Here is a 25,728-nt window from a genome sequence, read left to right as displayed (position 1 = left end):
AGCCATATTTGTTTGTTTACAAGGACATCTAAAAAATACCACTCACCATTCTGTTCATTAACATCCCAAAGATTTCCAGCATACAGCTCTCAGGTTCCTAGCTCCTGCTGCAGCATGCAGCCCGAACCAGACAGAGCAGGATTAGGGTTGTCAGGGAAAAGGATTGATAGCAGGATGTTACGCTTCAGCAGGTAATCAGTTCTCTTGAGGGGCAGGATCCTTCCTTAAAAGATGCTGCAAAAGTGACAAAATAATTACCATATAGGTCTGACAGTTTCAGCAAGCTCTTAAACTGGTGTTTGAATACACAACATTTTTAATATATTACATGAAAGATTGCTTGTGTTTTCTCACCCTGACCAGGTCTGGATATTTCAGCATCTTTGCTTGTAACTGACAATACAACATCTGCTGAGAAATGACAGCTTTGTCCAGCTCATCACCTAGTCCAAATCTTTCAAGCATAATTTCTGTCAGCAATGTGTTCCCTGGCTTACATTTAGGTAACTGTCACAAAATCCCCTTCTAGTTTCTCTGCCCATAATTGTTTGGCTCTTTGCAATGGTTTGATGTGCATCCACACAGGCACCAAATTCATGCACAATTATACCTAATACCTTCTGCTTCAAAATTACATTCTGGTCTCCCTTGACATATATGCATACTAGTATCACAGTTTACAACTTCATTTTGAGGCACCCCAGGAAGTGGTACCAGGGTGGAACCAAACCCTGGAAGGCACCTAACCATGTTGCACAAAGCTCCTGGTAGATAAACCACCTCTTTGCTTGTGGCTGCAAGAAATTAAAATGTTACAGATCAGGCAGACAGGAAAAGCACAGAAATTCTTCTGTGCTTTAGTTTGCTACCTGCCCATCTGCTACACTCTTGCCAATTTGCCAGTGAGAAGCCTGGAGACCATAACGTCACACCATGCAGCCTGTGACCCACTGGATGTTGGGAATTCACAAACTCAGAGACCTGGAAAAGCTGATCACAGGATGCAGCTTTGCCCATGCTGCACAGCAACCCACAGAGGTGTGAGCTCAGGGAGTCGTCACCTCAGTTTGAACATGCCAACTCCCTGCTTTTCCCCACAGTCACAGTCAGCTCTAAGCAGGAATGATTACATTTTTGAGTGTCACATGAGACAAGGACCTCTAAGTCACACTGAAAAAAAAAACACTCCTTGTGAAATTTTTGCTGGCAGGCAAAGGAAGAGCACAAACATCTGTGAGTTCAATGTATACCAAACATTCATGTTGAAATCTTACTACAGGTTGAGAACACAGAGTGGGGAGGCATATATGCACAGGCAAACACAGCACTGATGACACAAGAGTGACCAGAGCACCACAATGTTCACAAAACTGTCCATGGGTAATAAATCAGCTCCTTTAGTGGGTTTTGATCACAGGGATTCAGCTGGATCCAATGACAGCTGGTTTGCACGAGACAATCAGTCTTGCTTTTGGTGACTCCTTCTGAACTGGGCTAGCTACAGTATTTATCACCAGCTAATGTTTTTTACTCATTTCATCATCATTACAACTATCAGGAAATGCTGCACAATTAGCAAACCCATGGTTTAACCCCAGCAAACAGGAGGGCCAGATTCACATTTGCCTTGCCTTCTCAAAGGTTTCTCACCACAGCTGTGATGGTGAGGGATCTGACCCTGCCATGAAGAATTTTTTTTTTTTCCCCAGGGATAATCAACACCATTAATGAGCTTAGATTGTCCCCAGGGGAATCTACTTGATACAAGGGTTGTGTGCAATTGTACTAACTAATGTGACTTATTTGTGTTTTGCAATATAGGATCCAAAATTCACTCAGTTCACAGCATGCAGACAGTAAAGTTACTATCTCACTTAAAATCCCATTCCTTCTGATTCCTCCATGCTGAGTTTTTGCTGACTCGTAAGCAACTTTCACTATGCAAGAGTACGTTGATCTTCAGCAATAGGCAACAGCATACACAGACACAGAGTCTCCAGCCTGGTAAGTCTAGCATGTGTCAGAGATGTGGGATCAGGCAGCCACAAGTGGCTCCCTGCAACTTGGTGGGGCGGAGAGCCCAACCCTTAATACATGCTTTTAGCATATCTGCTGAGAAGTGAAACTCCCTTCCCTCACACTCACCACAGCACAAAGGTATTTTGAATCCTACAAAAGGCATGCCAAAAATCAAAATTTTCCATCAACAGAGAAAATGAGGAATGTGTGTATCTGGTCTGTTGGGCTCAAAGGGAGAGATGATTAATCACCAGCAAGGGAGGATGACTGTAGATGGCGAGTCAGCGTCTCTAAGAATTTTGTTTTTCCTCCCCATATCCCTTTCTCCTTTTAAAATTAATTCTAAGAGATTGTTTACAGCAGAGTCTCCTCTGCATGCTTTGGCATCTTGTCTGAAGTCAGCAAGTCACATCCTTTCTGCCAACATTCAGAAAACACTGGCCTAGAAAACAGAACCTACCTCAAAGACAAACCAAGCAGTACAGTGTTTCAGGAGCAGCTGTAGGTGAAGCCTTGGAGAGGGACTGAGACAGCCCACTAAGGGTAAGTGAATGGAATCCCAGCCTCAGTGAACTCACTGAGTATTTTGCCCCATCAGAGTATATTCTTTCCTCACCAAATTTCTGTCAAAATTCTCAGGATTTCACCAGAAATTTTTTGCACCTCTAGAGTCTGCTGTTGATGAAAACTTCTGCTGTGATCCACTCAGGCTGTGCAGTCCAAGAATGAGCGACTCAACATAAGGGATGAGCGGAAGACAAGCCATGGTAAGTGGTGGCCTAGTGATGCTGTGCTTTCTTAACCCCAAAGTCACACAAAGTATTACAGTACAAACCACATATGAAAACAACACAGGATAAACTACAAGACTATGCTGGTGAGATACTGCACTTGGATTTAAAGGTAAAACTGAAGTTTGTATGCAACTACAGTCATTAAGAGTCACGTAGTGTTTACTGGATAATAGAGTTGTTAATGCTTGCACCCAGACAAAATTCTTGCTCAGATCAGTTCCTGCCCTATGGTTTCAGTTCAACACACTGTTTTTCATTTTGTCTTAAACTCTTGACTGGAAGTGAGGTATTTCCTTTAATACTGTTATATTGAGACCAAGACCTACGTCATTTATAAAGAATTCTAGATTCACAGGGAAACACTATAAAAGTGTGAAAGAGCAGCCATTTCTTCTTTCTTTTAGGTAAGAGAAGAGGCAAAACCCACTAAGCTTCTTTCAGATTTTATGCTGTAGTTTTGATCCTGAATGGGCAGAAATACTAACAAAACCAGTGATTTTCCTCCAAAGGAAAGTTTTTAAATGGTTTTGATGAAAAGTGTACATATGGCTGGTTCTCTGGTACAAATCTGTTCTTAACCTTTCTGGTGGGTACATGGGGAGAACACCCACACACATCTAATTAATACAGACATCCTAGAAGGGAATGGTGCTGGGTAAGAGGTGGTCCACTACAGATCAAGGGACCTCACCCTCTGTGGTGTATCCTAGGGTGCTATGCAATGTAACAGACACTGCAGCGCTAGCACTGACCTTTCTTCCAGAAACACTAAACATTTGCCCTAGGACCTAAGCAGGAATAACTAGGAACCATGAACAATTGGGACACTACTGGGCAAGTGCAGTCACTATAGTATCTTATCAGTCACTATAGCAGTGCTCATGTGGAAACAGCCCTGCATCAGTAAATCTGGCTTACAGCAAAAAGACAAAGAAATCTGAGCACTGGGAACTGACATAAGAAGGTGCCAGTAGGAGGGTTCAGGACATGTTGTGCAGACTATTTGTAGAGACATGTTTCTGCTGTTCTGAGCCCATAAATAATGTTTACAAAAAGGTATTAGGCACCTTCCCCAAGGGCTGCTAGAAAAAAGGAATAAACAGACCAGAAACTTAGGCACATTCCAGTTTGGGGAGGAGAAAGAGGCTGCAAAGACATCTCTGGCAGACTTATTATGGTACCTTTATGAAACATTTGCCTTTTGTACCCAGAGGGCAGGGGTGAGAGAAATATGATTCCACTATGACAACAGTGGAGATCGAATGGTGTATCTGGATGGACTGCACTCTCTTGTCTTGGAGCCACTCCTGCAAAGGTGTCCTAAGCCAGACTGACAGCAGCCAGAGGGGTTTCTGGCAGATGTTCATATCCCAGGGAAATGGCAGGTATATGAACCGATCTCATCAAACTTAGGAAAAAGCGGGGAATGAGGAAGATACTTGGATTTGCACAAACAAATCTTGCCTTGCTCCATTCTTATTTACAAGGTTGATCCAGGACAAAAAAAATCACGTCTTCAACCCAAACAAAGCAGCACCATGCAGAGAGCACAGCAAGTCTGCTGATGTCCTTGCTGTGATCTCACTGGGGCTTCGAAGCGCACTCACAGTTTAAAGAAATGGGTAACGATGATAAAAGAGAATTATCTTTGCTTTACCCTCATATGCTTAGTAAACTCCCATGAAAACTCTGTAAATTCCCCCTGCTGCTTCCCCAAATGTCTGTGCCTCAGGCCCAAACTCAGTTATTCTTTTAATCCTGTGCAGGAGATCCAAGATCAAAGTTGGTGGGACTTTGTTTCATCGCAGCTATTCCCAGCACCATCCCTGGAATTCAGACAGCTGCTGGTTTTCATTCCTCAGCCATGGGCTAGCCAGATCTGACACTTTAGTGTTAACCCTTGGTTTTGGCATGAATTTTGAGCTGGAGTCTTGTCTCCTCAAAACTCCCCTGCTCTGCAGCAGATGACTCACCTTCACTGTGGTACCCCATTGGAATAAATAACTTGCTTCATGGGTACCAAAATTCCAGTGGCACAGGAAGGGATCCTCTGAGGTGGAAGGTGATCTCTAACAACCCATTATATTATCCCTAGGAGAGGGGGGAAAGAATGAAAACATGAAACATGTCCCGGAAAAAAACAAGACCAGCACGTATTTAATCAAAACATTTTGTTTTGTTCCATTTGTAATCATTTCCATCCAATGAAAAAATACTTTAACAAGGAAAATAACAGTTCCTTTCCATGGACAAGCAAAATAAGAAGTCCTGTACAATGCTACAATGAAGGTGACATATTTTTAATGCTATGTTGAAATTGTCTTTACTTATATTGCAGTAATATTGAACACATCAATTTAGGTTAAATGATGTAATTTCAGTGTTAGGGTAGTGGTGAGAAAACCCAAGATTTGTGGGGAAAACACAGAAGTGACACTTCATTTCCCCTGAAACTCATGAGAATTTGAATATGAACACTGATTATATCCACATGATTGACAAGGGCAGAGGTTCCAAATTGCCATTGCCAGCTATTTTTTGGTTGGTTGGTTGGTTTTTTGTTGTTATTTTTTGGAAACCCTAGTTCTCTAGTTTTTGCATGGTGGAAAGAGGTAAATTGGAAAAAAAAAATACCCATTCTTGTACAAGACTCACTCTTACACTCAAATGACTGTCTCATAACCAAAACAATAAATTGCAGGTACCTTGGTTATAGTTTATTGAGATCCCATGCCAGGCAAAGACTCCCTGTGTGTTTGCTTTAATTATCGTGTTCCTAAAGAAGGTAACAGTTTATGCAGGTTTGCTACAATGCCTGACTACCCTCCCTTCCCTGTGCCTCGAGTATCTGAACTTTGTATTCCCCACAGAAGAGTGGAAATAACCTTGGAGACTTCTTCAAAACTGCTTCAAAACTCATTGAGAACTACTGGTGAAACAACAATAGAAAAATTTTGTCACTTCCATATGCTGGGATATTTTTCCCTAGAGCTCTCGGACATTCAGCATCACAGTTGCATTTTCCTGCCTAGAACAGGCCAAACATTTTCTCTTCAATACCAGCTGGCTTCAGGACCCAGGTGAAAAGGGGCCTGTAAGTCATGGACATTGCTACTTGCTTTAAAATTATTTTTCACCCAAGAACATTATGCTGGTTTCTGCACTTTCTTGGTATAAGTCCTGCTTCCTGGAACTGGAACTTCTCTGTACCTCACCCATCCAACTCAACAGGTAAATTTTCATACCCTCCAGCAACAGATACTTTGTGGAGGAGTTAGTGTCTGCCAAGTGTGGTTTAATACTAATTAATTCATGCTCCTTGCCATTTTCTCCTCCAACTCAAAACTGACAGCACGCCAATCATATATTTTTCAGCAGCACATCGTCTGACTGAATCAAAATATGCCACTGAAATCCATCAGCATGGGCCTTTGCTGCAGCACAAACAGAAATCAGCTGTCTGCTTCTCAGAGAGGTGTGACATTTCAGGACCCATCTGACATTCACTTAAACCCCTGTTAGTGTGTTTTGCAGCAGAGAGCATGGCTAGTTTCTAAGTGGTGGGAAGTCAGTACCTGTTCTGAGGAAAAGGGTGGTTTTGAAAAGGTAGAGGTTGCCCAAGGTGTGCCTATACAACATAGGAAGAGATGTCTGGGAAGCACCACTGTAAGAATCAGGAGGCTGGTCTGCTGGGTGGCTTGTGGGATGGATGGAGAACAGGGATGAAAAGCTCTCCCTTGCAGGAGGCCAGCATTTTGGTAACAGAGGAAGGAAGACTATTCCTTTCTTTTTGTGAAAGGAAAGAAGGGTGCCCAGGTTGCCACCAAAACACCAGGGAGAAATCACAATTATTATCTGAGATACTTAAACCTGCTGGTACCAAATGTCATATTACTCATGGGGAGCTCCATCTCCTCCTCCCTTCAGGTACTACTGACATTGCAAAACCTTTTGCTAACCACAGTTTTTTTCCATGTAGTATTTTCTGTGCCAGCAGAGAAATCTGATCTACTCTGGAAGGTCAGCACCATCCTTCCAGAACTTTCAGCTACAAGTTTGATGGCCTGCAAGAATCCAGCAGTTAAAACTGATCAATTAACCATAAAAGTTTATATCTATGACAAAGAATATCCTAAAAAACCCCACAGTCAGCTACTAACTAGAACTGTCTACCTTGTCTAGCTTTGTCTATCTTATTAATGCCCTTTCTCCATCCATGGCTTTAAAGATTACCTCTTTTTCTCCTAGAGCTTTCTCAACGTGTTAAGGAGCTACACAATCCAAATCTGTATTAAAGCTCTGAGAATGTTTAGTTGTTCAGGTATAGGGCTTGGGTTATGTTCATATATCAAAATTGCCAGGTCATTAGCTCTTGTGTTAGGATAGTGAGTTACAAACTCATGCGTGTATGTGTCATGATGGATTTTCTCTAATTGCCTTTTTCTGAATTCTGATGGCTGTGAGTCATTGCAGGCAGGAATTTATATAGCCAGAAAGGTTAAATATAAATATATCAATCTATTGTCCACCAATAGAGACTATTTTATGAAGAGAAAGGCCAGGGATGTTCAGAGTTAAGGAATATTTCTATTCCAAGTGGACAAACATGTAATGCTACCTGCACGTCTTGCTGATAAGAATGTGCAGACGCTTGGGTTAGTGCTGGAGCCAGGAACATTACACCAAATCTGATGCAGAGTGAGGGTGTACTGCCGTGGCTGCTCTGCCCTCACCACTCAGGAACAACCTGGCCACCCAGCACAGCTCAGCAGCTTCCCAGCATTACCACTCGTCATTCCCTGGGTTTTTTCCTGTGCTTGGGAATTACACTGTTCCACCTCTTCAAAAAGCAAGAGTTCTCCATTTTAAAAAATTCTCTACAGTATGATCCTGCAGATATGTTCTATCTTCACAGGAATATCCACAGAAGCATAGGGATTTCCACTGATTTTTGTCTTTGCTTGGGCCAAGTTACCTACAAATACAAGGACAAAGACAAAAGCAAGACAAAAAGGTCTTGCTATTTCTGAGGTTCCTGGCAGCCAGGATGAGTTGACAGCTGGCAGTATACTGTCCCCCATTCCTGCCACCAGGGATAGGTGAAAGAACACTAGTCAGGGCATCTGTTTAATCCATAACAGTAACAGGAACATCCCTCAGTACAGCAGTTCCCTGTTGTTTCAGCTGAAGGTCTCAAACCTGCCTTCAGCATTGGAAACAGGGAGACAATAGAAAGGGGCACTCCTGGCTTCCCACACCCCCTCCTTTTCCCTGCTCATTCCCTTCCCGAATCCTCCCCTAGCCTTATCACATTCCCTCCATTCCTCTCATCGCCCTCTGAGCTTTCCTCTGGAACGCTGAGCCTGTGCTGCTGCCGTCCACTGGCTTCCAGATCCCCTCGCTCAGACCTGTGCCATGGGGTTCCTAGCCACTACAGTGAGAGGGGTGGGGGAACTCTCACCTCCCACTTACTGTCTTCTGCCACAGCTCTAAAAAATATGTATTCACTCCCTATCCACGTTTGCTCTTGACAGCACCACACAAACCCCCTTTCTTCTTGATGCTATCTATTTACAATAACTCAGTTTCCATAAAATCTCCTCCACTTATTCCTCACTGAAGCCTCTTATCTTATCTTGCAAACCTGACTTGACATCAGGCAGTTTGGTGTTTATATGAAAAAAGGGTTTGGCTTTTAAAACAGTTCAGCAGCTACAAACAGAACCAGGTCTTCAGAATAGCTTAGCCTGCATTTTTGGGCACTAAAATGAGAAGCCAGCTTTTCCAAGAGGCTCTTTGTAATGGTGTGCTTTGAAAATATTACTTTAAATATCCCTAAAATAGTTAGATATGGAACCTTTGCTGAAGTCAGACTCCAGCTTGGTGTCTCCCTGGCAGCCAAGCTCACCTGAAATCTGTTCTGCAGCCTTTTGCAGCTCTTGCAAGCCCTTCCCTCATCTCCTGCTGCCTCCTGAGCCTGCACAACGCAGGTTATCAGGGCAAGGGTAAGGCTGGTCCCTGCTGATTTTGACAGACTGGAACTTGATTGATTCAGTTTGCAAACTTGGGACAATATTTTGTTTTGCCTTTGCCTGTTGCTTTACATTGAAATTATCTTGGGAGCAAGCAAATTATGCTACCAGACTTTAATTCACCAAGTTTCAAAGTCGGGTCATCTGGAGGTCAGGAATTTTTTTGTTGTTGTTGTTGTTTTAGGGTTGGTGGGTTTTTTTGTTTTTTGGGTTTTTTTTTCCTTTAAGAGCACTACCAAGAACTCTGGGGAAGATACCAGCAAAAGCTCCCTTTATGCAAAACCACAAAAAACACATATGCCCATTATTTTGACTTGGCATGGAAACTTGTGTGTCAGTTCAATTGTATTGGCTTTCAAAAAGAATAGCTGCGCAGTGACTGTTCTGGTGTACAACAGTTTGGTGACATCTGTCCTCCATCCCATGAGTCGCGGAACACCGCAAAGTCATGAAATGATCTATCACAAACCTCCTGTTATTTCAGGATACGGAAATATCTCCTAAGCGCTGTATATAGACAACGGATTCATCATGAGCCAACCTGGAAATTTCAGTCTGAGCAGCAGTCTTAAATTAGTAAGTGCAAGGAAGTCTGCAGTTAAAACAGTAGACTGTCTCCAGTCATCCCACACCAAACAAGCATACAAACAGAAGTAGAATTTTATAGATAAAAGCATAAATAGCACTGCTAAGATAAAAATCACAAAAGTCCCAATGCCTGAAAGTCCTGGGAGTACTTAATTTTTTACAGTAGGCTTAGATCAGATCTGAACAGAGGGAATATCAATATGTCACTGGCATTCCCCATCTGGACTTAGAAGAGCTGTGCTTTGGGGTTAGTTTGGAAGAGAAGAAATGTCTCTTCATGACAAACTTGCTTTAGTTTCTCTGGGAAGTCATGGTCACTTATTGCTCATAGAAACAGTTTAATACAGACTCACAACTTTAGTGTTCAGGCAGCTTTACAAAAGAGAAACTGGTTTTTCCCCTTATCTCAGCTAGGGAGATGAAAAGCATAGAACACTGAACCAATGTGCTGAGGAGGGAGAGCACCTCAGTGCTGGTGCCATATCTGAGCTTCTGTGCCCATTCTATCATATGAAGAGGTGCCAGGTGTGGGGACACATAACAGCAGTCACCTGGTGCAGCACACAGTCATACACAGACTGTGATGTAAGATCCACAGTCACGTTACCAACCTCAGTTCACAAACAGTGGAGCCACAGATATCCTCCGGGATGTCCAGAGGAAATACACACCCAAGAACTGGATATCAGAGTTGTACACAAATGAAAGAGCATTGATTTGGCTTCAGCAAGAGATTTTTTAAATAACAGGCTTTCAGAAACACATGCTATTTATCAAGTATGTCCTGAGGTCATCCAGACAGATCCTTGACTACTGAACCTATCTGCTTATCAAGGACAGTTGTTTTCAACATTTTTCAGCCTGGGAAGCCCCTGTATACTTTACTAGTGGACGTCAGGTCTCATGCAGTGTATTTAAATTTGTTAACAGCCTGCTTTCCTCAATTACTCCTTCCCAGGACTGGTGCAGCCAGATCCACAGGAACTGACAACCACTGCTCAAGGCCAAGCTTACAGTATCTTTTTTTAGTGAGATCCCATGTGGAAACTCTTAGTGATTCTTCTGAATCTTGGGACAAGTGAGTTTCATCATTTCACTGAACAGGGGAAATCCAGGCTCACATACTGCATGTCAACAATCCTCTGTTCCCATTTTTTTTTAGAAGGTGTACAACAATGTATACCCCCTCCAAGCAGGAAATGGTAAATTCTGTAATCAAACTGTGAAAGTGCAATTATGAGCGCAATTAAGGTGAAATATAGCTCTATTGAAGTTGGTGGGAGTTTTATTATTAACTAAAGTTTCACCCCTGTGTTTCGGATGGATAGTTATCCTGTTCAAGCAAAGAAGCCATTATTTAATCAAAATGGCATTTATAATGCAGTATTTCTATAATATTCAAACATTCAGGAGATGTTTACTTTAATCAGTTCTAATTAAATTGTAATACAGGACAAAGATTTAGTTCTACTGGTGAGTGCACATTTATCCAGGGGAAAAGCAATGCAAATTGTCCAGAATCTCATTAGGTGCTGTTTGTATTTCTTAAACTCTGGTGACATTTTAGCAAGTCACATTTAATTCTTCTGTTCTACTCCACTGAAATGGATTATCCTAAAATGAGAGTGAGCATTTCCAAACTAAAACAACTGCAGCATTTACAGTGATGCAGTGTTTCCAACAAGGAAAATGAAGCCGCGATCAGTAGATCTTCAGCCCCATTAATTGCAAGGTTTAAGCAGCGTTTTCACAGCCACTGGGATTCTCCAGGCATTAAAAGCAAAGAAAGCAAAGAGGCTGAGGGATGCTCCGGATACTCTCACAGGGCTGTATCTGGGCCAGGATACAGTGTTGGCATGTGCCTGGCAGACCCTGCCCAGCCTGGCTTCTTCCCAGCAACAGATCAAGCAAGAGTGGAAGGCACTCATTTTTCTGCATTGGGCAGAGTCATGATGGGGATAGAAAACCAAGTCAAGTCCAGGCCTGGCTGGAGATTTGCAGGCCTGGTAACACCTTAGAGAGTGAAAAGGGAGGCCCGGGTCAAAAACAGCACTCTTTGAGTTCTTCCCTATCACCTTTTCACACAATTTCATGGTGGAAAACTCCTCGATCCTTCCCTATCTTCTATCTTTTTCGTCACAGTTCCTTGGCGTACTATCTAGTTTTACAAGTCTCCTCACGAAAAGCAGAACATGAAAGTATCTTGCCCTTCCAGAGTGACTCTGATTATGACTTGTCCTTTGTCAGGGCCACAAAAGCAACCTTCTGGCACCCCCAGGACCCCAAGGTTCTGGCAGAAGAGTAAGGTACCTCCTTGTCACACCCAGCTCAGCTTGCTTGCCTGCTTCTTTCCTTGTTGTCACTGGTCCTCAAGCACCTCTACTACTTTTCCTGCTACTCACCAGCTCTCCAGCATCACTCCTCTCTCTTCCTCCACTCACACTTGACTGCCTCACCAGTGTGTGGCACCAAGGTGCTCACCACTGCTCTGCTGCCCATCCCATCCTAAACCAGGCACCATCTTCTCTTGGCTGAGACCTGCTGCATACTGTCTCAGACAGCTGACCTAAAAACACTGGTGGAGAAGGGTGCAGGTGTTGTGGGGTGAGGAATTGTTGATGGGGACCCTCTCTGTGCCTGCATTTTTTTGCCACCAGAAATTGCCACCATCCAGTCTGAAGCATACACAGAAGGAAAACAGAGGGTTTGGGTTGTGCCATAATGCAGAAAGCAGCCAGCACAGCACAATACAATGCAGCTCAGCCAGCCTTTGGAAGGTATGCCAGCTTGTCCCTTGGCTGAGAAAAGTGTGGACCCTGAGGGCAGGTAGTGCACAGGAAAACAAGGGGAAGTGCCCTGGCTCTGGAGGCTTACAGAGCAGTGACTGACCTTAAGCACTTGTTTTAAATCTTTTAACATCAGTCAGTCCTTCAGCCCAACTCAGTGAGCACAAAGGTGCTTCCATTGTGCACCAGAGGAAGTAATGTGCCTGGCAAGCCACTGGCCCTTACTTACCAGGGCAGAGTTCTGGGCAGCTGTTTCCCATGTGGTTCACCAGGGCTCCTTTCACAGCAGGGTGGAGTGGGGACCACATACCTGCTCCAGGATCCAAACACACCAGGCATTTGAGCCTTCTCTGCTCTTAAAAGGCTCAACAAGCAGACTTGGTGCTGAGCTAGGTGGCAACTTTTTCTCCTGCTCTGTGTTTGGGGAGTTGCCAGGGGCAGCAGCATCCTTAAGAGAGGCAGAGAAGATGCAGGCAAGGTTTGCTCATTTTGAGTATTAAGTGTTAATAAGTGTTAATTAAATGAAGGAAGAGCAAAAACCAAAATGTATTTAGACTATGAAAAGTGTCTGGAGCAAGACGTAAGATTTGCAAAAGTTAACACATTACCCCTAACAGAGTCAAGAGCTGCTCACTACCCCAAGAAGCTATTTTTTTGCACCATAAGTGCACTGCAGTGAAACAACTTCCTCTTATGTGACCCCCAAACCTTCACCTGGACAAGCTGTACATATGCAGGCCACTGCCAAGTTAGCAAGAGAACCATTTCACAGGAAGCTGTAGTCTTCTGGAAACTTCCTTTTACAGGAATGCAAATATCATGCAATTCGTCTTTGAACCCACACCTCTTTTTTTTTTGTTCCCTTGACCTGTCCCTCCTGTGAGGGGCTGCTGGCTGAGGGGCCCATGGGCTCCCCTGAGCCATGCCTCCTGACACCCTGCCTGGCACTGGGCTCAGCAAGGCAACAGCCCCACGATACCCTCAGGCTGGCACTGACACCCTCATGCAGAGAGTGATGTAAGTCCTCACTTAAATGATATTAATACTGCACTGCTGGCATGGCAGATTGGGCAAAAGTAGCTAAAACCTGAAAAAGAAAACAACCCTGTACAGTCACCCATCAGGCACAGGTCCAAGGCAAGCTGATGGATGCTGCACAGAACATATCCTCCCTGTCCTTTCTCGGCTGCTGGGAGTACCCCCATAACACGGCATTAAATCTAACCTTTTTCCCACACTGTCACACAGATATGCAATGTCCCTCTGCCTGCTACATCCCAAAACCTCACTTGTACACAAGTGAAAGAAAACATATTTAAGTCAAGAAGGTGATTGCATTGCACAGAGTCCTTTTGTGCTATCCTGCAGGTGTACAAAACAAACCAGGAGGTAATCAAGCAGTCTGTCCAGATCCAGCCTTTAACCAAAGGGTCAGGGAATGGGATGGAAAACAAGGTCTAATATGTATGTATGATGAAAGGTTGACAGCTATTTCATTGTGTGCTTCAGTGTGAAAACCACAGTGACAATGATACTGGAATGTGTTTTTCGTCACCACAAATACTTCATGCCAGGTGGAGAGACCTTTTACATGCATGAGAAATCCTGTGCTTTTGGGGCTGCACAACTTAAAGAACATGGGCCTTGAAACTACTTGCAAAAATCCTGTTCTCCCAGACAAGCTGTGGCAGAAGGAGATGAAGTTATTTGCATGTGGGATATGCCTAAAGCCAAACAGCAGAGGAACACCTCTCCCAGCCTCACCTCACCTATGCAAAGATGCACCTGCTCAGGGATCTGTCCTGCTACTGCATATTTTGGCTCCTGGGGAGTTTTTTGAATCAAGGCTCACATTTGACAGGCATCCTCCTTTGCAAATGCACTGTCTCAGCAGACACTGTAGCAGTCTTTTTTATGGAAGATCTGGGATTGCACAGTAGTAACTGGCGTATGAGGGAAAAACACAATGGCCCAAACAACACAATAGTTTTAGGAGTCACCACTAAATGTATCTCTCTTGCTTTCCAGGCATCTAACTTAGGAATTGCAGTACGAACAGACCTTGCCCAACCCCCTCACCCACTCTCCTTGGTTTGAGCAGTTCCCTGTGAGCTCATGCCTGACTTCCCCACAGTAGAGAAGTACCCTCTGCTCTCAAGATGCTTCCCACAAGCTCCAAGTTGACAGAGATAACAAGAAACATAGGATGCAGCTGTATACCCAGGGGATCCAGAAACACAACAGCCTTCCACATTTGTGGACTTCTTTGGGTGGAGAGTTTTCTCATGACTGAGGAAATTGATGCATCCATCAAAAACCAAGCTGATGCTGACTAAGAGGTTTTTTCTCTTCCTGTTACATCCTCTGCAGCTCAAGAGGGAATTTCCTGCCCAGTTAAGATTTGGAGAACACATCCCACACTCTCAGCACATGGGTGAATGGGAAAGAGACCCAGTACAAGGACTGGCAGCTGCAGAGAAAGGGCAGATGTATTGTGGGCCAAAAGCCACAGTGGCCCCAGTCCCCAGGCCAGGCTGTCCCAAGTCCATTTCCCTGCCTGGCTGGTTCCTTTCTGTCCTTGTGCTCTGCCCCAGGACAGCAATGTACAGCTCAGCCTCAGCACCCCACGCTCCCCTAACAAGATGGACTTTAAGGAAAAGGAGTCAATCTTCCTCAAAACTCCCAATTAAATGGTGAGATCTGACAAATACTCTGACTGCCAGACAAGAGATGAAGCTGCATCTTTCCTTTCCTGTTGTATTACAGCAGCAACTGGGTTCAATACACAAAGGGAATATGGTCTTTCCCAGGTCAAGGGTGTTCACAAGGTTTAGACAAAAGCATATTAATAATCAGTTTCCCTTTTCTGCACTTTTTTTCAAGCTTGGACATCAAAACCAAGCATCACTTCTGTCTCTTGCCCGTGGATTGTTTTTGATGAGGGCTGGTGTCCACCCTCTGGAAAGTTTCACTGCTATTCATAAAACAAGCACGAAATGGTAAAATCTCCCTTTGGGTAGATGCATTTACACTGGCATAAAAGTCCTAAGCATGCTAATGCTTTTTTTTGATTCAATGCTAAGCTATTCAAGTGTAAAACATCTTGATGCTAATATAGCAAATAAACCCAAGATGAAAAAATACGTAAAACACAGTTATGCTACTAAAACTTTCCCAATGCAGATAAAAGTAATCACATGCAACAACTAACAACAGCTTTGTGGAGCCCTCTAGACTCTGAACATTGACATATATTGTGTCAAAACAGAGCATTTCCAATTTAATTATCAGTTTCATACACACAAACACACCCTCTTGTGAAAGTACCTAGAGCATTGAAATCTTGTGCTCATTGCCAACCATTTCCATTCCATGTTTGCCCTAGCCCACAGCTAAAGTACTTGTCTTGTACACATTCCAGGGGATATTTTATTCTTGTTCAAAAGCTTACTGTCAGTGGGTTGTTTTATTTATTATATTTGGTAACACAGTCATTTCTGTTGGCCTCAAGCATTTGTTGAACACAAGGGGCTAAACCAAGCTTAGAAAGAGCCAGCTTGAGATTCCTTAGGAATTTCAATTTCTGACAGCATCATACACTTACTTTGCTTACTACAAATTAGATACTTTTCAGAACACTTCGGGCTGAAGCTATTTATAAACATCAGCATTGTAGCTTTTTTCCTCTCCAAACTAGTTATTTTTAAAAAAGAGCCTCCAGGTAGTATAGGAGTGTGCTCAACAATGTACAAAACAATGGATCTCAACGTCAGAAAGAAAGGAGAGTGCAATGGTGTATGGGCAGCAGAGCTGAAGGTGAGAGGCTAATTCTTTGTCCCCAGAACCCCTTTGGCTCTGCTATTGCATTCATGCTAAGGTATCTGTAACTACTCTTCTGCTGCTGTAATAATTTAAGTCTGCCCACTGCAGCTGCGAGCTGAGAGGGGAGCCCGAGGTGATTGCATGAGCACAGCACGGCAGCATGTCACACATCAAGCACACAGCACTAACCACAGCGCTGTCTCAGAGCAGGAAACAGGGACCTCCTTCCCCAAGGAAACCTACAGCTTTCCTTCTCACCTGCCCAAAGAGCATGGAAAACCTGGCTCTGTCCACACAACAGACCACGCTCTTTGGTTTCCCAGAAAAACAGGAATAGGTGCTGGGTGCACCATGAGTGCCTGGAGTGTTTTAAGAAAATCAGATGCAGCCCACAAAAAACTCTCACTGCAGTGGGAAGCAAGGGGCAAGCAGTAAAATCCTCCCAGCCTGAGGAAAAAATATGCCTTTTGGTGGATGACACAATTTGGGAGTAATTAATAATTAAATACAAGAACAATGCAGTGGGAAAGGGGGCCAATTAGACAACGTACCTTTATATTGTGGCTGGTGCCAATCAGCAAACTCCAGTGACTCCTACAGCAAAAAGTGAATTCACCTTAGTTGATACTTGGCCTGAGGTGTGTGTTGCAGAAGCACAGGAGGGCTGCCACCTGCAGAGCAGTGGGGCAAACTGGACTGATCTCCCCTGACAGCTCCACTCTCACTCACTTTCTCATGGCATTTGTAGCACCACTCTGTGATCCCCTTGGGGCCACTGATCCTATGGACAGCTGAAGTCCACAGAATTAGGCCGGTTTAACCGGTGGGGCAGCACATTTTCTCCTGAGAGTGCTCATGTTAGCAAAGTCTGGATGAGGGAGAAATGCAGGGACTGGTGCTCTGTTAGCAAGCAGAGACCCTGTGCAGATTCCATATGGGCCTGCTTGTTGTAGGGAACTTGTACTCCTTAAACCTAGTCTAGGAGTAGCCACGTTTCCCAAGATAACACTCCAGTGGACTCAACCATGCGCAGGGCATCCCAGAACACTTCATGCTGGTTTGGAGTTCACTCCAGTAGGGTGGCACTGCCAATCTGCCCATGGGAGCTTGCACCCAGGATAATCCTGACACTTTGTTCTCTCCCCTCTTACGCACAGCCTGCAGCATCAGTGACAACCAAGGCAGTTTTGCATTATGAACACGTAACATGCAATTTAAATAGAGAACGAGCAAAACCTAAAAAGAAAAAAAAAAAAAAAAACAAAACCCAAACCAACAAACCCACTCTACGCTTTTACTCTCTCTTCTCCCCACCCAAAGCATTCCAGCCTTCCCGGCCACTAGAAAAGGAGTTGTTTATTGATATTATGCAAGCACTTAAATATTTTTCTTTTCTCCTGTCCTTTCTTCCCCTCTCTCCCCCTCTCTTCTCCGGGGGTTGCAAAGGTAGTTCAAACCCCTCCAGTCATCTCGGCTTATCAGCCACAGGAGATACATTCCTCTGGGCTGCTCCCTTTATAAGTCCCTGCTGGCCGTGCGCCCGCCCGCCGCCCCGCAGCCTCCGCGCCGGCCGCGCTGCGCTCCGCGCTGTCCCCGCCATGCCCTAGCCCGGGCCCGCCCGCCGGGGGACGCGCCGCAGCTCGGGGAGGGTCGGCAGCGATGGCACCCCGGTCCCCGTGCCCCGCCCGCCCCTGAGCGCGGCTGCCGCCGCCGGGATGTTCGGCTGGCATCGGAGCTTCACCCTGGCAGCGCCCTGGAGGAGAGGTGAGTCGACCGCGCCCCCGGAGCCAGCCGGCGGCTGCCAAGACGTCCCCAAACCCGCACCCCCGCCACCCCCTTCCTTCCCCTCGGTGGCCGCGCAGACGATACTTAGGACAAGCCCATCCCGGCCCGCCCTGCTCCCGGGCCCCGCCGGACGGGCTGCGGCCGCGGCCCCATGCTGCGCTCCCTGCTCTCCGGCTGCCTGTGTCCCCTCGCAGGTAAGGCTGCCAGAGGCGCGTCCCCCTCGCTTCAGCCTCCGGCCCCTCAGCCCCTGCCCCGCGACCGGCGGGGACAAACATCGCGCTTAAGGAACCGCTTTCATCTCCTCTTAAAATGGGCTTATTTCGCCTCGGTAAGCGTGGCAAAGCTTGGGAGAGAGGAGCAGGGGAGGCGGGAGCACTGCGGCTCCGAGCGGTCCGTGCTGCCGAGGGACCGGCACCCATCGGAGCGGCTGCTCCCGGCACCGCCGGGTCCGGCAGCGCCGTGAGGCGGGTCGGGGCTGCCCTCCGCCCGTCACGGCGCGGGCAGCGCACATCGGCTCGCTTTCTGGGCTAGTGTATCTCCATCCTGCAGGGATTGTCGCGGGTTCGAAGTGTTTTACTTGCTCCCTCCTGTGCAGATAGGTGACCCTGGCAGGAAAGGCAGCTGTAGTCCTGCAGTTGATCACCTGTAACTTTTTAAGCCTGTTGTGCAAACAAATTATGTGGTCTCAGTATGCCTTTTTCAGGCATAATGGGGCCACTATATTTTATGCCTTAGCCAGAGTTGCAGGCTTTGAGATCACATGCCCTATGTAGTAGACTTCTCCTAGCATCCCTGCTTATCCCTCAGCTTGGCTTGTGGCAGCTGTAAACGAGATCGGCAGGTTCTGTCTCGTTGGCATCACTGCACTGGGCTGGTTTGGCATGGAGGTGGCTACAGACAGGGTTTGTCAGAGTGTAAATGTAGTGCGCAGTGCAACAGCAGAACGGTAAAAATGTTGCAAACCCATGTGTTTGGGGTGATTATACCTCCTGGGGTCCTGACTTCCCATCCTTATGCCAAACTCCTGCCTTCTTGGAGTCATCAGAGCTGCCACATTCTTGGACATCCACTCAGGTACTCTCTGCTTGGATTGTGCTTCCCAGCTGTCCAGGTCTGGGGCAGCTACTTAGAGCTCAGTGTGAGCTGGAGCCCCTGTGAGGTGCCCCAGCAGGTTGCCTGTTGCCAGCAAGGCTGTTGAAGTACGTTGCTCTGCCTGGGTTCAGTTTGGAAACTGCTACCCAACGACACAAAGGGCTCAAGAGCAATGCTGCTCTGAGAACATGCCAGCATCCCTGTAAGACATGGAGGGTGTTTGAGGAGTGTTTTATAGTATGGTGGAAACTGCTCCTTTTTGCCCTGGATGTAATTTGACCATGAACTTGTTTCCTCCAAGATACATAGTGCAAACCCGATAGCAGGGTTAGGAGATGAAAGGAAGCTCTTCCACATGAAAGTGTCCCTCACCACCCAGAGATAGCAGTATTGTTAAATGGGGTAGGTTAAAGCTTTGGTGGGAGAACAGTTATCCTACAGATCACTGAGGGATCAAAAAGAGTTTCAGCTAGAATTTATCCAAATAAGAAACAGCAACAGCACTCTAATCACCTCAGCTAGGAAAAGGCACCAAATATTATGTGTGTCCTGATTTGGATGACATCTCTGTTCAGAAATAGCATTGTTGGCTCTTGCTCTCACTGCAACTAGGAAAGATTTCAGACGTGCCAGAGTATGGTTACACCTGTCCAGTGCTACCTTTTTTGAGCAGAAGCAGCTCTCCAGGGTTTTACCAAGGGACATCGATGACTGTTCATAAAGAATGGGTTAACAGCGACCTTTTAATACAGTTCTCGAGTTCCTTTGGCTTCAGTTGAAGGACTGGTGTCTAAATGGCCTTGGCCTTTTGGGCTATTGAACAGTTGTTTATCCAAGCTTATTATAGGCAATAAAACCTGAATTACTACATACCTGTCATCCCTGGGGGGCACGTTCCATCCTTGGAAAGGGCCTCCTGGCTCCTAGTTAATTTCTGGCTGAATAATCTTCTGTGGTATGAGGCAGCCTGCAGATCAGATGTACAAGGAAAAGATCTAAATTGGACAGTTTTTGCCAACGTGTGATATATTTGTTTCTATTGTTTTCATTTTCTGCTCAGACATATCACTGAGTTGTGTGCTAAATAATCTTTTGCTGTTACACGGGGCTGCTCATGAAAGTACTGTTTCCTTTATTTAAGGTTTTGAACCTTTCTCCTGAAGGAACACATGGGAGTTTCCAAGGAGAAGGATTTGCAGGTCTTTAGTGGCAGCTGTCATCTCCCTGACAAAAATCTCACGGATAAGCCCCATAGGTGATTGTAGGGGCTGAACCTCTTCCCTCCCCCAGCCCTCAGACTGGTTGTTCGCAGAGGAGGGAGAACTTGGACGCTGATCCTTGTGCATCAAAATTATCCTTGGCCAGGGTTTTCCCACTGGTTCATAGATACAAAGAAATAAGTTGCAGCGTAAATGCAGAAATGAGTGGGAACAGCGCTTTGCCTGGTGCTATTGCACAGGGTCAGGTGTTGGTCCAAAAACTGGTGACCACCAGCCTACACAATTAACTGATAAACCAGGTGGTCTGAGGGGACCTGCTGTGCCCCGGGCCTTTCTGCCAGAGGTCACTAATCTATCAGACCTGTCGTTTGGTCTCAGAAACTTCACAGGTCACTTGGAATGAATAAGGAGCAAGCTGTAAAAGTGTCAAGTGGCCTTTCTACTTGGAAATCCATTTCCTCTTTAGTTCACCCAACTATATCAATCAGTAAACAATCAATCAATCTCCCTCTCATTCCTCCTCGAATGCTTGAAAAGAGCTATAATTATCTCCTCTTTTCTAAAACACAGGTATTAAAGCAATGAATGTCTCTTCAGTCAGAGTCCTTGAGTCCTGTTATCTTTCTCTCGGCATCTACTTTATATAGATTTATCATTACCAGAAGCAGCTGTGGGCACCTGTAGCATTTCTGGTCACACTATATTACCAAACTACGATCCTAAGGAACTTCACACACTTAACTAATACTAAGACTAGAGACCACCTTGGAGCCAAAGGATCTAAGCTGTGTTTTTTTGTTGAAAGACTATCTGAAATCTCAGCTTTGTCATAACTATTCCTTTCCATTCAATATTTTGAGCAAATCAAATAGTATTTGTATGTTCATGAAATCCTCATGCTTTTCACTTCTCCAGGTGGAAAAATTGAAGTTTAGAGGATCGGGTTTATTGTGCAAACACTGTTATGACATGGGAACATGTTCCCTTGCAAATGTGAATTTTCCAGTCACAACTCCAGTAAAAAATACCCCAAAATAACAAGCAAACCAAGCAAAATGAAACAACAAAAAACCCGACCTTTCCTCTGTGATTTTCAGTGATTTTCAAGCCTTCACAAGTTTTTGCTGTTGTAGGTGGAAGTTGTAACTGGTGCACCGAAGACAACAGACCCTGCGATAAACTTTCTGTATAAATTTTTCAGCTCACGATTATCTAAATTATATAGGAGAAGCCTTGCTCAGATTGGGCAGCCCAAATTCTGGTAGCATGCTCAGCATGCTGCTTGAAAATCATTGGGGCAGGCAGATAGTTTGCAGACTTGGTGACAAGTAGCACCTCTGCCATTGCCGGGACTGGGATCTACAGTCCAGTAAAGCACCAGGTAGTCGGGACATCTCCATCCCGTGGAAATCCATGGCAAAGCTGTGTGGAGATGGATTTTTCTCACAGAGAGTTGGTAGTGGCTATTCATTTATGGGAGTGGGGATTCTTTCGTTTGTTGGGTTGGTTTGGGGGTTTTGTAAGCGTAAGAGTAATTCAATTCTTGTGAGCACTGGGGTCCTGTCTGTGCAGCGCCTGCCTCCAGGGCTGTGCTAGGGACAGCTCTTTCCCAGCGGGGAGGTGACACGGGGAGGTGACACGGCTCCCGCAGAGCGTGGGGGCTGCTGAGGAGATGCCAACACGGCCCCAGCGCCCAGCCCCACCCTTCAGCACACATGGGGGAAAAGTCATCAGCAAAAAATGCCTATTGTTTCAGAAAGGAAGTGACCCCTTCTCTCTTAAATGCTGGGAAATTGAGACCTCATCATTGGTGAGAAAAAAACCCGCCTCTTCCAAATGAAAGGGAAATACCACCTGAGCCGTCCTGCCAGCAGTGCTAGAGAATGTGGCACAGTGACAAAATTAAGGGAGTCTTTTTGTAAGGAAAGGAAGGAAAATGAGGGAATGCAAGGACTGAATGGGAGAGGCAGCCTTTATTTCTAGGTCATGAGTTTGACTCCAGTGCACTAGTCACTGCTATCTAATGATTCTTCAAAAGGCGACAATCATCTGTTAGTCTGTTGTTACTTGGAGGCTACAGCCTCATTACAGAACCCCTGGCAGGGTTTAATCCTTGCCACAGCTGGAGCCAGAGAGGAGTTACTAGGCTGGCTATGTCCTCTGTAGGATGCTGAAAAACCTTTTCTGGTTTTGCATGTGCACCTTACTCCTGTACTCAGGGCTAAGAAGATTGGTAGGAGAGCTGTGGTTTGACTTTGGTCTTCCTTTGCAGGGCAGCTGTGGAATGTCCCTGCTACTCCAGCAACCCAAGTCATTGGTGATGCCCTTTATTTTTGGTGGCCCAGTAAAGTACTGGCCTTATGAACTGCAGTGTGTAGGATGTTGTATGTCTTGTGGCATACAGTAGCAGGGAGAGGAATAGATTCTCTGAGTATCTCTGGGCTGTTCATCCTGCACAAGCCTGCCAGCACCACCCAGTGTGATGTGCTTCACTCTGCACATGGACCTTGCAGCAATTCTAGAGACAAGCAGAAGGCTGCCGTGGCTCTTGCTCTGCTAGACAGTGCCAGATGGAGACAAGCAAAGCGTTGGCTCCAGTTGTGCCGTGTTTAACAGAGATTCTCCCCATGCCAAGTAGCCTAAAAATCAGGATGAACATTTTGAGAAGACAGGTGGGCAGAGACTGGAAGGGAAGAGAGCAGCAAAGGGCACTGCTGGTATGGTATGGCTCTCCACTGCCAGTAGCAGCACTCATTCCACTGACCACCCGGCTTCTTCCTGTCCACTAGTGCTTCCATTAGTTGCATACATCAAAAAACCATGTGCTATGATACTTAAGCCAGTGCATCAGAGGCCACGGACCCTTCTCAGGGATGTAGCAGAGCTTAACAGGTCTTGCACTGAAGGAATTTCCAGTGAAACACAGCTTTGTGCCACAGGCAGAGATTTAAAAAAAAAAAAAAAAAATTAGATATGGGTTTCAGTACTTTGGAGCATGGGGATTTGTATATAGGCTTTGGCTTGGTTTACTAAAAAGGTGGGAGCTTTTGCAGGAATTGGACTTAAGCAAGACTGGAAATGCGTTGGAGTTTTTCCTGTGCAGTTATCTGAGTTCATCTCGTGTATCCATTACTTGGGAAAAAGAAATTGCTTGAACATGATTTTATGTTTAGGTATCTGCCCTACTTCTCCTGGCCAGAGATCTCTGTACTAATACACTAGGCTGAGTCCTTGGAGCTGCTATTGTGCAACAGGAAAAATAACTTAGACTTAAAAGTCCCAAGAAAGGGAAGCCCCAAATGGGACAGGAGCTGATGGGAGGGTATTTACCTTTGAAAGATTTAAGTTCCTCTATTAGGCTCTGCTAACTGCAACATAAAAGTATCCTAGAAAACAATTCAAACATGATGCAGAGCAAAGTTCTAGAGACTTAAATGGGACACGTCCGTTCCTTTCACTCCCTACCAATTACCCGCGAGTATTAGCTAGTTCACTGTCACCGCCTCCTTGTGAGTTGGGAAGCAGTGCGATTCTCCAGCTTTACAAGCACAGGAAACCCAGCTTGCCAAGGCTAAACATGATCACTTACCAGCTGTTATAGGCATATATTTCAGTCCAGGGAACCCTCTAGGGTGATTACAGAGCCATATACCTCTTTGAGAGGGCTACTAGGCAAGTACTAGGACAAGCTACCCTGAGACAATGTTTAGCCTGGGCACGCGTGTTGAAGATGCTTCAGGAACCTGTACTGATTCTGAAGCACGCACACGAAACGCCACTCCTTCCCTGGCTGCCACACCAGCGTACCAGGCAGCTTCCTAAAAGCTACAGCATTTGCTATCTTACCCCCAACCCAGAGGGGTGTGGAAAACCAGTCCAGGGGAAAAGAAACAAAAAACAACAACAAAAATCTTGGCTGAATTCCCAGGAACAACAGTGTCAAACCTGGCTGGCCTCCAGCACAAGTAAATACATCTTACCATTGTTAATGCCACCGTTCAGCCCTCTGAAGTTCTTCACACCTCCTTTCAGAAGCCCCTGGGCAGGATTGTTTGCAGCCAGACCCCTGCAGCACACTCCCTCCAGTGCCAGGCAGCAGTTATCTCCCCTCCTTGGTTTACTCAGGGCCCCTGGTATTGCTGAACAAAGCACTTGCAGGCCAAGCCCTCAGCCAAAATTAGCTGACACGGTTCTGTTAAGGGCCCTGGAAATGAGTTAATTTATAGCAGCTAAGGGTCTGGGTGGGTTGGTTTGTTTGTTTTTCTCAAGTGCGCAGATGAGCTTTAATTGCACCATCCTGGTGTTTGTGAGCAGTATGCTTGAAAGGGCTGAGTGGTTTTGTACGCCTCTTTCGAGACCTGTAGCAGGAACAATCTGCTTGTTGGAAGCACCATGGTTTAGATTCTATAATCCAGTTAACAGAGAAGAAGAAGAGAGACTGTTCTGTCAGTGAGGTGCAGCAAGAATAACTTGAGTTTCAGGTCACTGCCTTAAACATTGGAGATCTTTCTGCTGCGCACAGATGACCTCACTGACCACGGGAGAGTCTTATTGAATGAATGAGGATGAGGTGCTGAAGTGTGTTGCAAAATCCTGTTATCCTTGGCCACGTCTCTCATCTTGTGATGGGGGATGATAACATGTTGCCTCATCACAGGGCATTGGAAGAATAAATCAGAAATGCTCTAACACTGTAGTTTGCAGGACATGACAGTGCTGAGAGCAATGGTTTGCAGCCTAGAGAAGAGAAACAATTTTTGGGAAAAACGTTGCGAAAGTAGTGACCACCGTAAGGGGAGAGCAAAGAACTGTTGCTGGCAGCAAGGCAGCCATCCCACAGAGGGTCAACGATTTCATCTTATTTTCTATTTTTTCTACTCCAGCCCAAACTTCTTTTTCACATTGCTGAGTTTGTAGTCCTAAAATATACACACCAAAGCATTTGACATCTCCTTCTGTAAGTAGCAAGACCTAAATTTAATATGCTGCTTCCTGATTTTAGATAAAGCAGTATTTGTGTAGGTCAGGGTGAAACCAGTTAAGCAAGAAAAAACAGGGGCAGATTAAAAGAAGTGAGAGAATCTCCAGTCAAAGGAAAGCATGGCATGATTAATAAGTGAGAGCAATCAGTCTGTGGGAGAGAACTGCCATTGCATATAGTAATTCCTGGTAAGAGTGACAGCTGTATGGGTTGTTCTTAAAAGTAATTGCAGGGATGCAACTGTTCTCCTCCTGACTCTCTGTGGTTTTGTTGGCCAGCTGGAGTAGTGATGCCATCAGAAGAGCCTGTAACCCTTGTATTTTTCATGCAGATACAACATTTTGTCTCTGGGCTGCCAAGAGGTGTTTGCAGTTTAGTGGGTAGATCCTCTTGACTCCAAATCAAAGTGAGTCAGTTCCACCTCCTCCTTCCAAGACCTGGCACCCAGCTCGTCCTTACAGCTGATGTTTTGCTGTATGTGAAGCTGCAAACCAGTCACCCTATTCCTTGTCCTCAGTTCAGGGTCCCTCATGCATATCCCAAAAATGGAAGAATAACAACGGGGCCCAGCACACATCAGCAGCTCCTGATGAGCTTTTCTGGGTAATG

The 25,728-nt window shown here is 45.4% G+C and overlaps 1 protein-coding gene across 4 annotated transcripts in view; it reads left to right on the top strand.

Annotated features, from left to right (window-relative positions):
- The first annotated feature begins 17,638 nt into the window (after window positions 1-17,638).
- The window catches only part of LOC136364238 (uncharacterized), a 30,868-nt gene continuing 22,778 nt past the window's right edge, over window positions 17,639-25,728 (top strand). For 3 of the 4 annotated variants that reach the window (XM_066323971.1, XM_066323968.1, XM_066323967.1), the window contains exon 1: window positions 17,639-17,805. In XM_066323971.1, the coding sequence (XP_066180068.1) occupies window positions 17,757-17,805 (49 nt within the window). In that variant the 5' untranslated portion in view covers window positions 17,639-17,756. Of the gene's footprint in view, window positions 17,806-17,966; window positions 18,021-25,728 lie in introns of those variants that run through there. The other variant, XM_066323970.1, reaches the window with a different exon arrangement.

The sequence above is a fragment of the Sylvia atricapilla genome, chromosome 8, assembly GCF_009819655.1.
Source record: "Sylvia atricapilla isolate bSylAtr1 chromosome 8, bSylAtr1.pri, whole genome shotgun sequence".
In the NCBI taxonomy this organism is placed as follows: Eukaryota; Metazoa; Chordata; class Aves; order Passeriformes; family Sylviidae; genus Sylvia; species Sylvia atricapilla.
The sequence above is the reverse complement of the archived record's forward strand: the minus strand, read 5'-3'. Positions and strand labels throughout refer to the sequence as shown.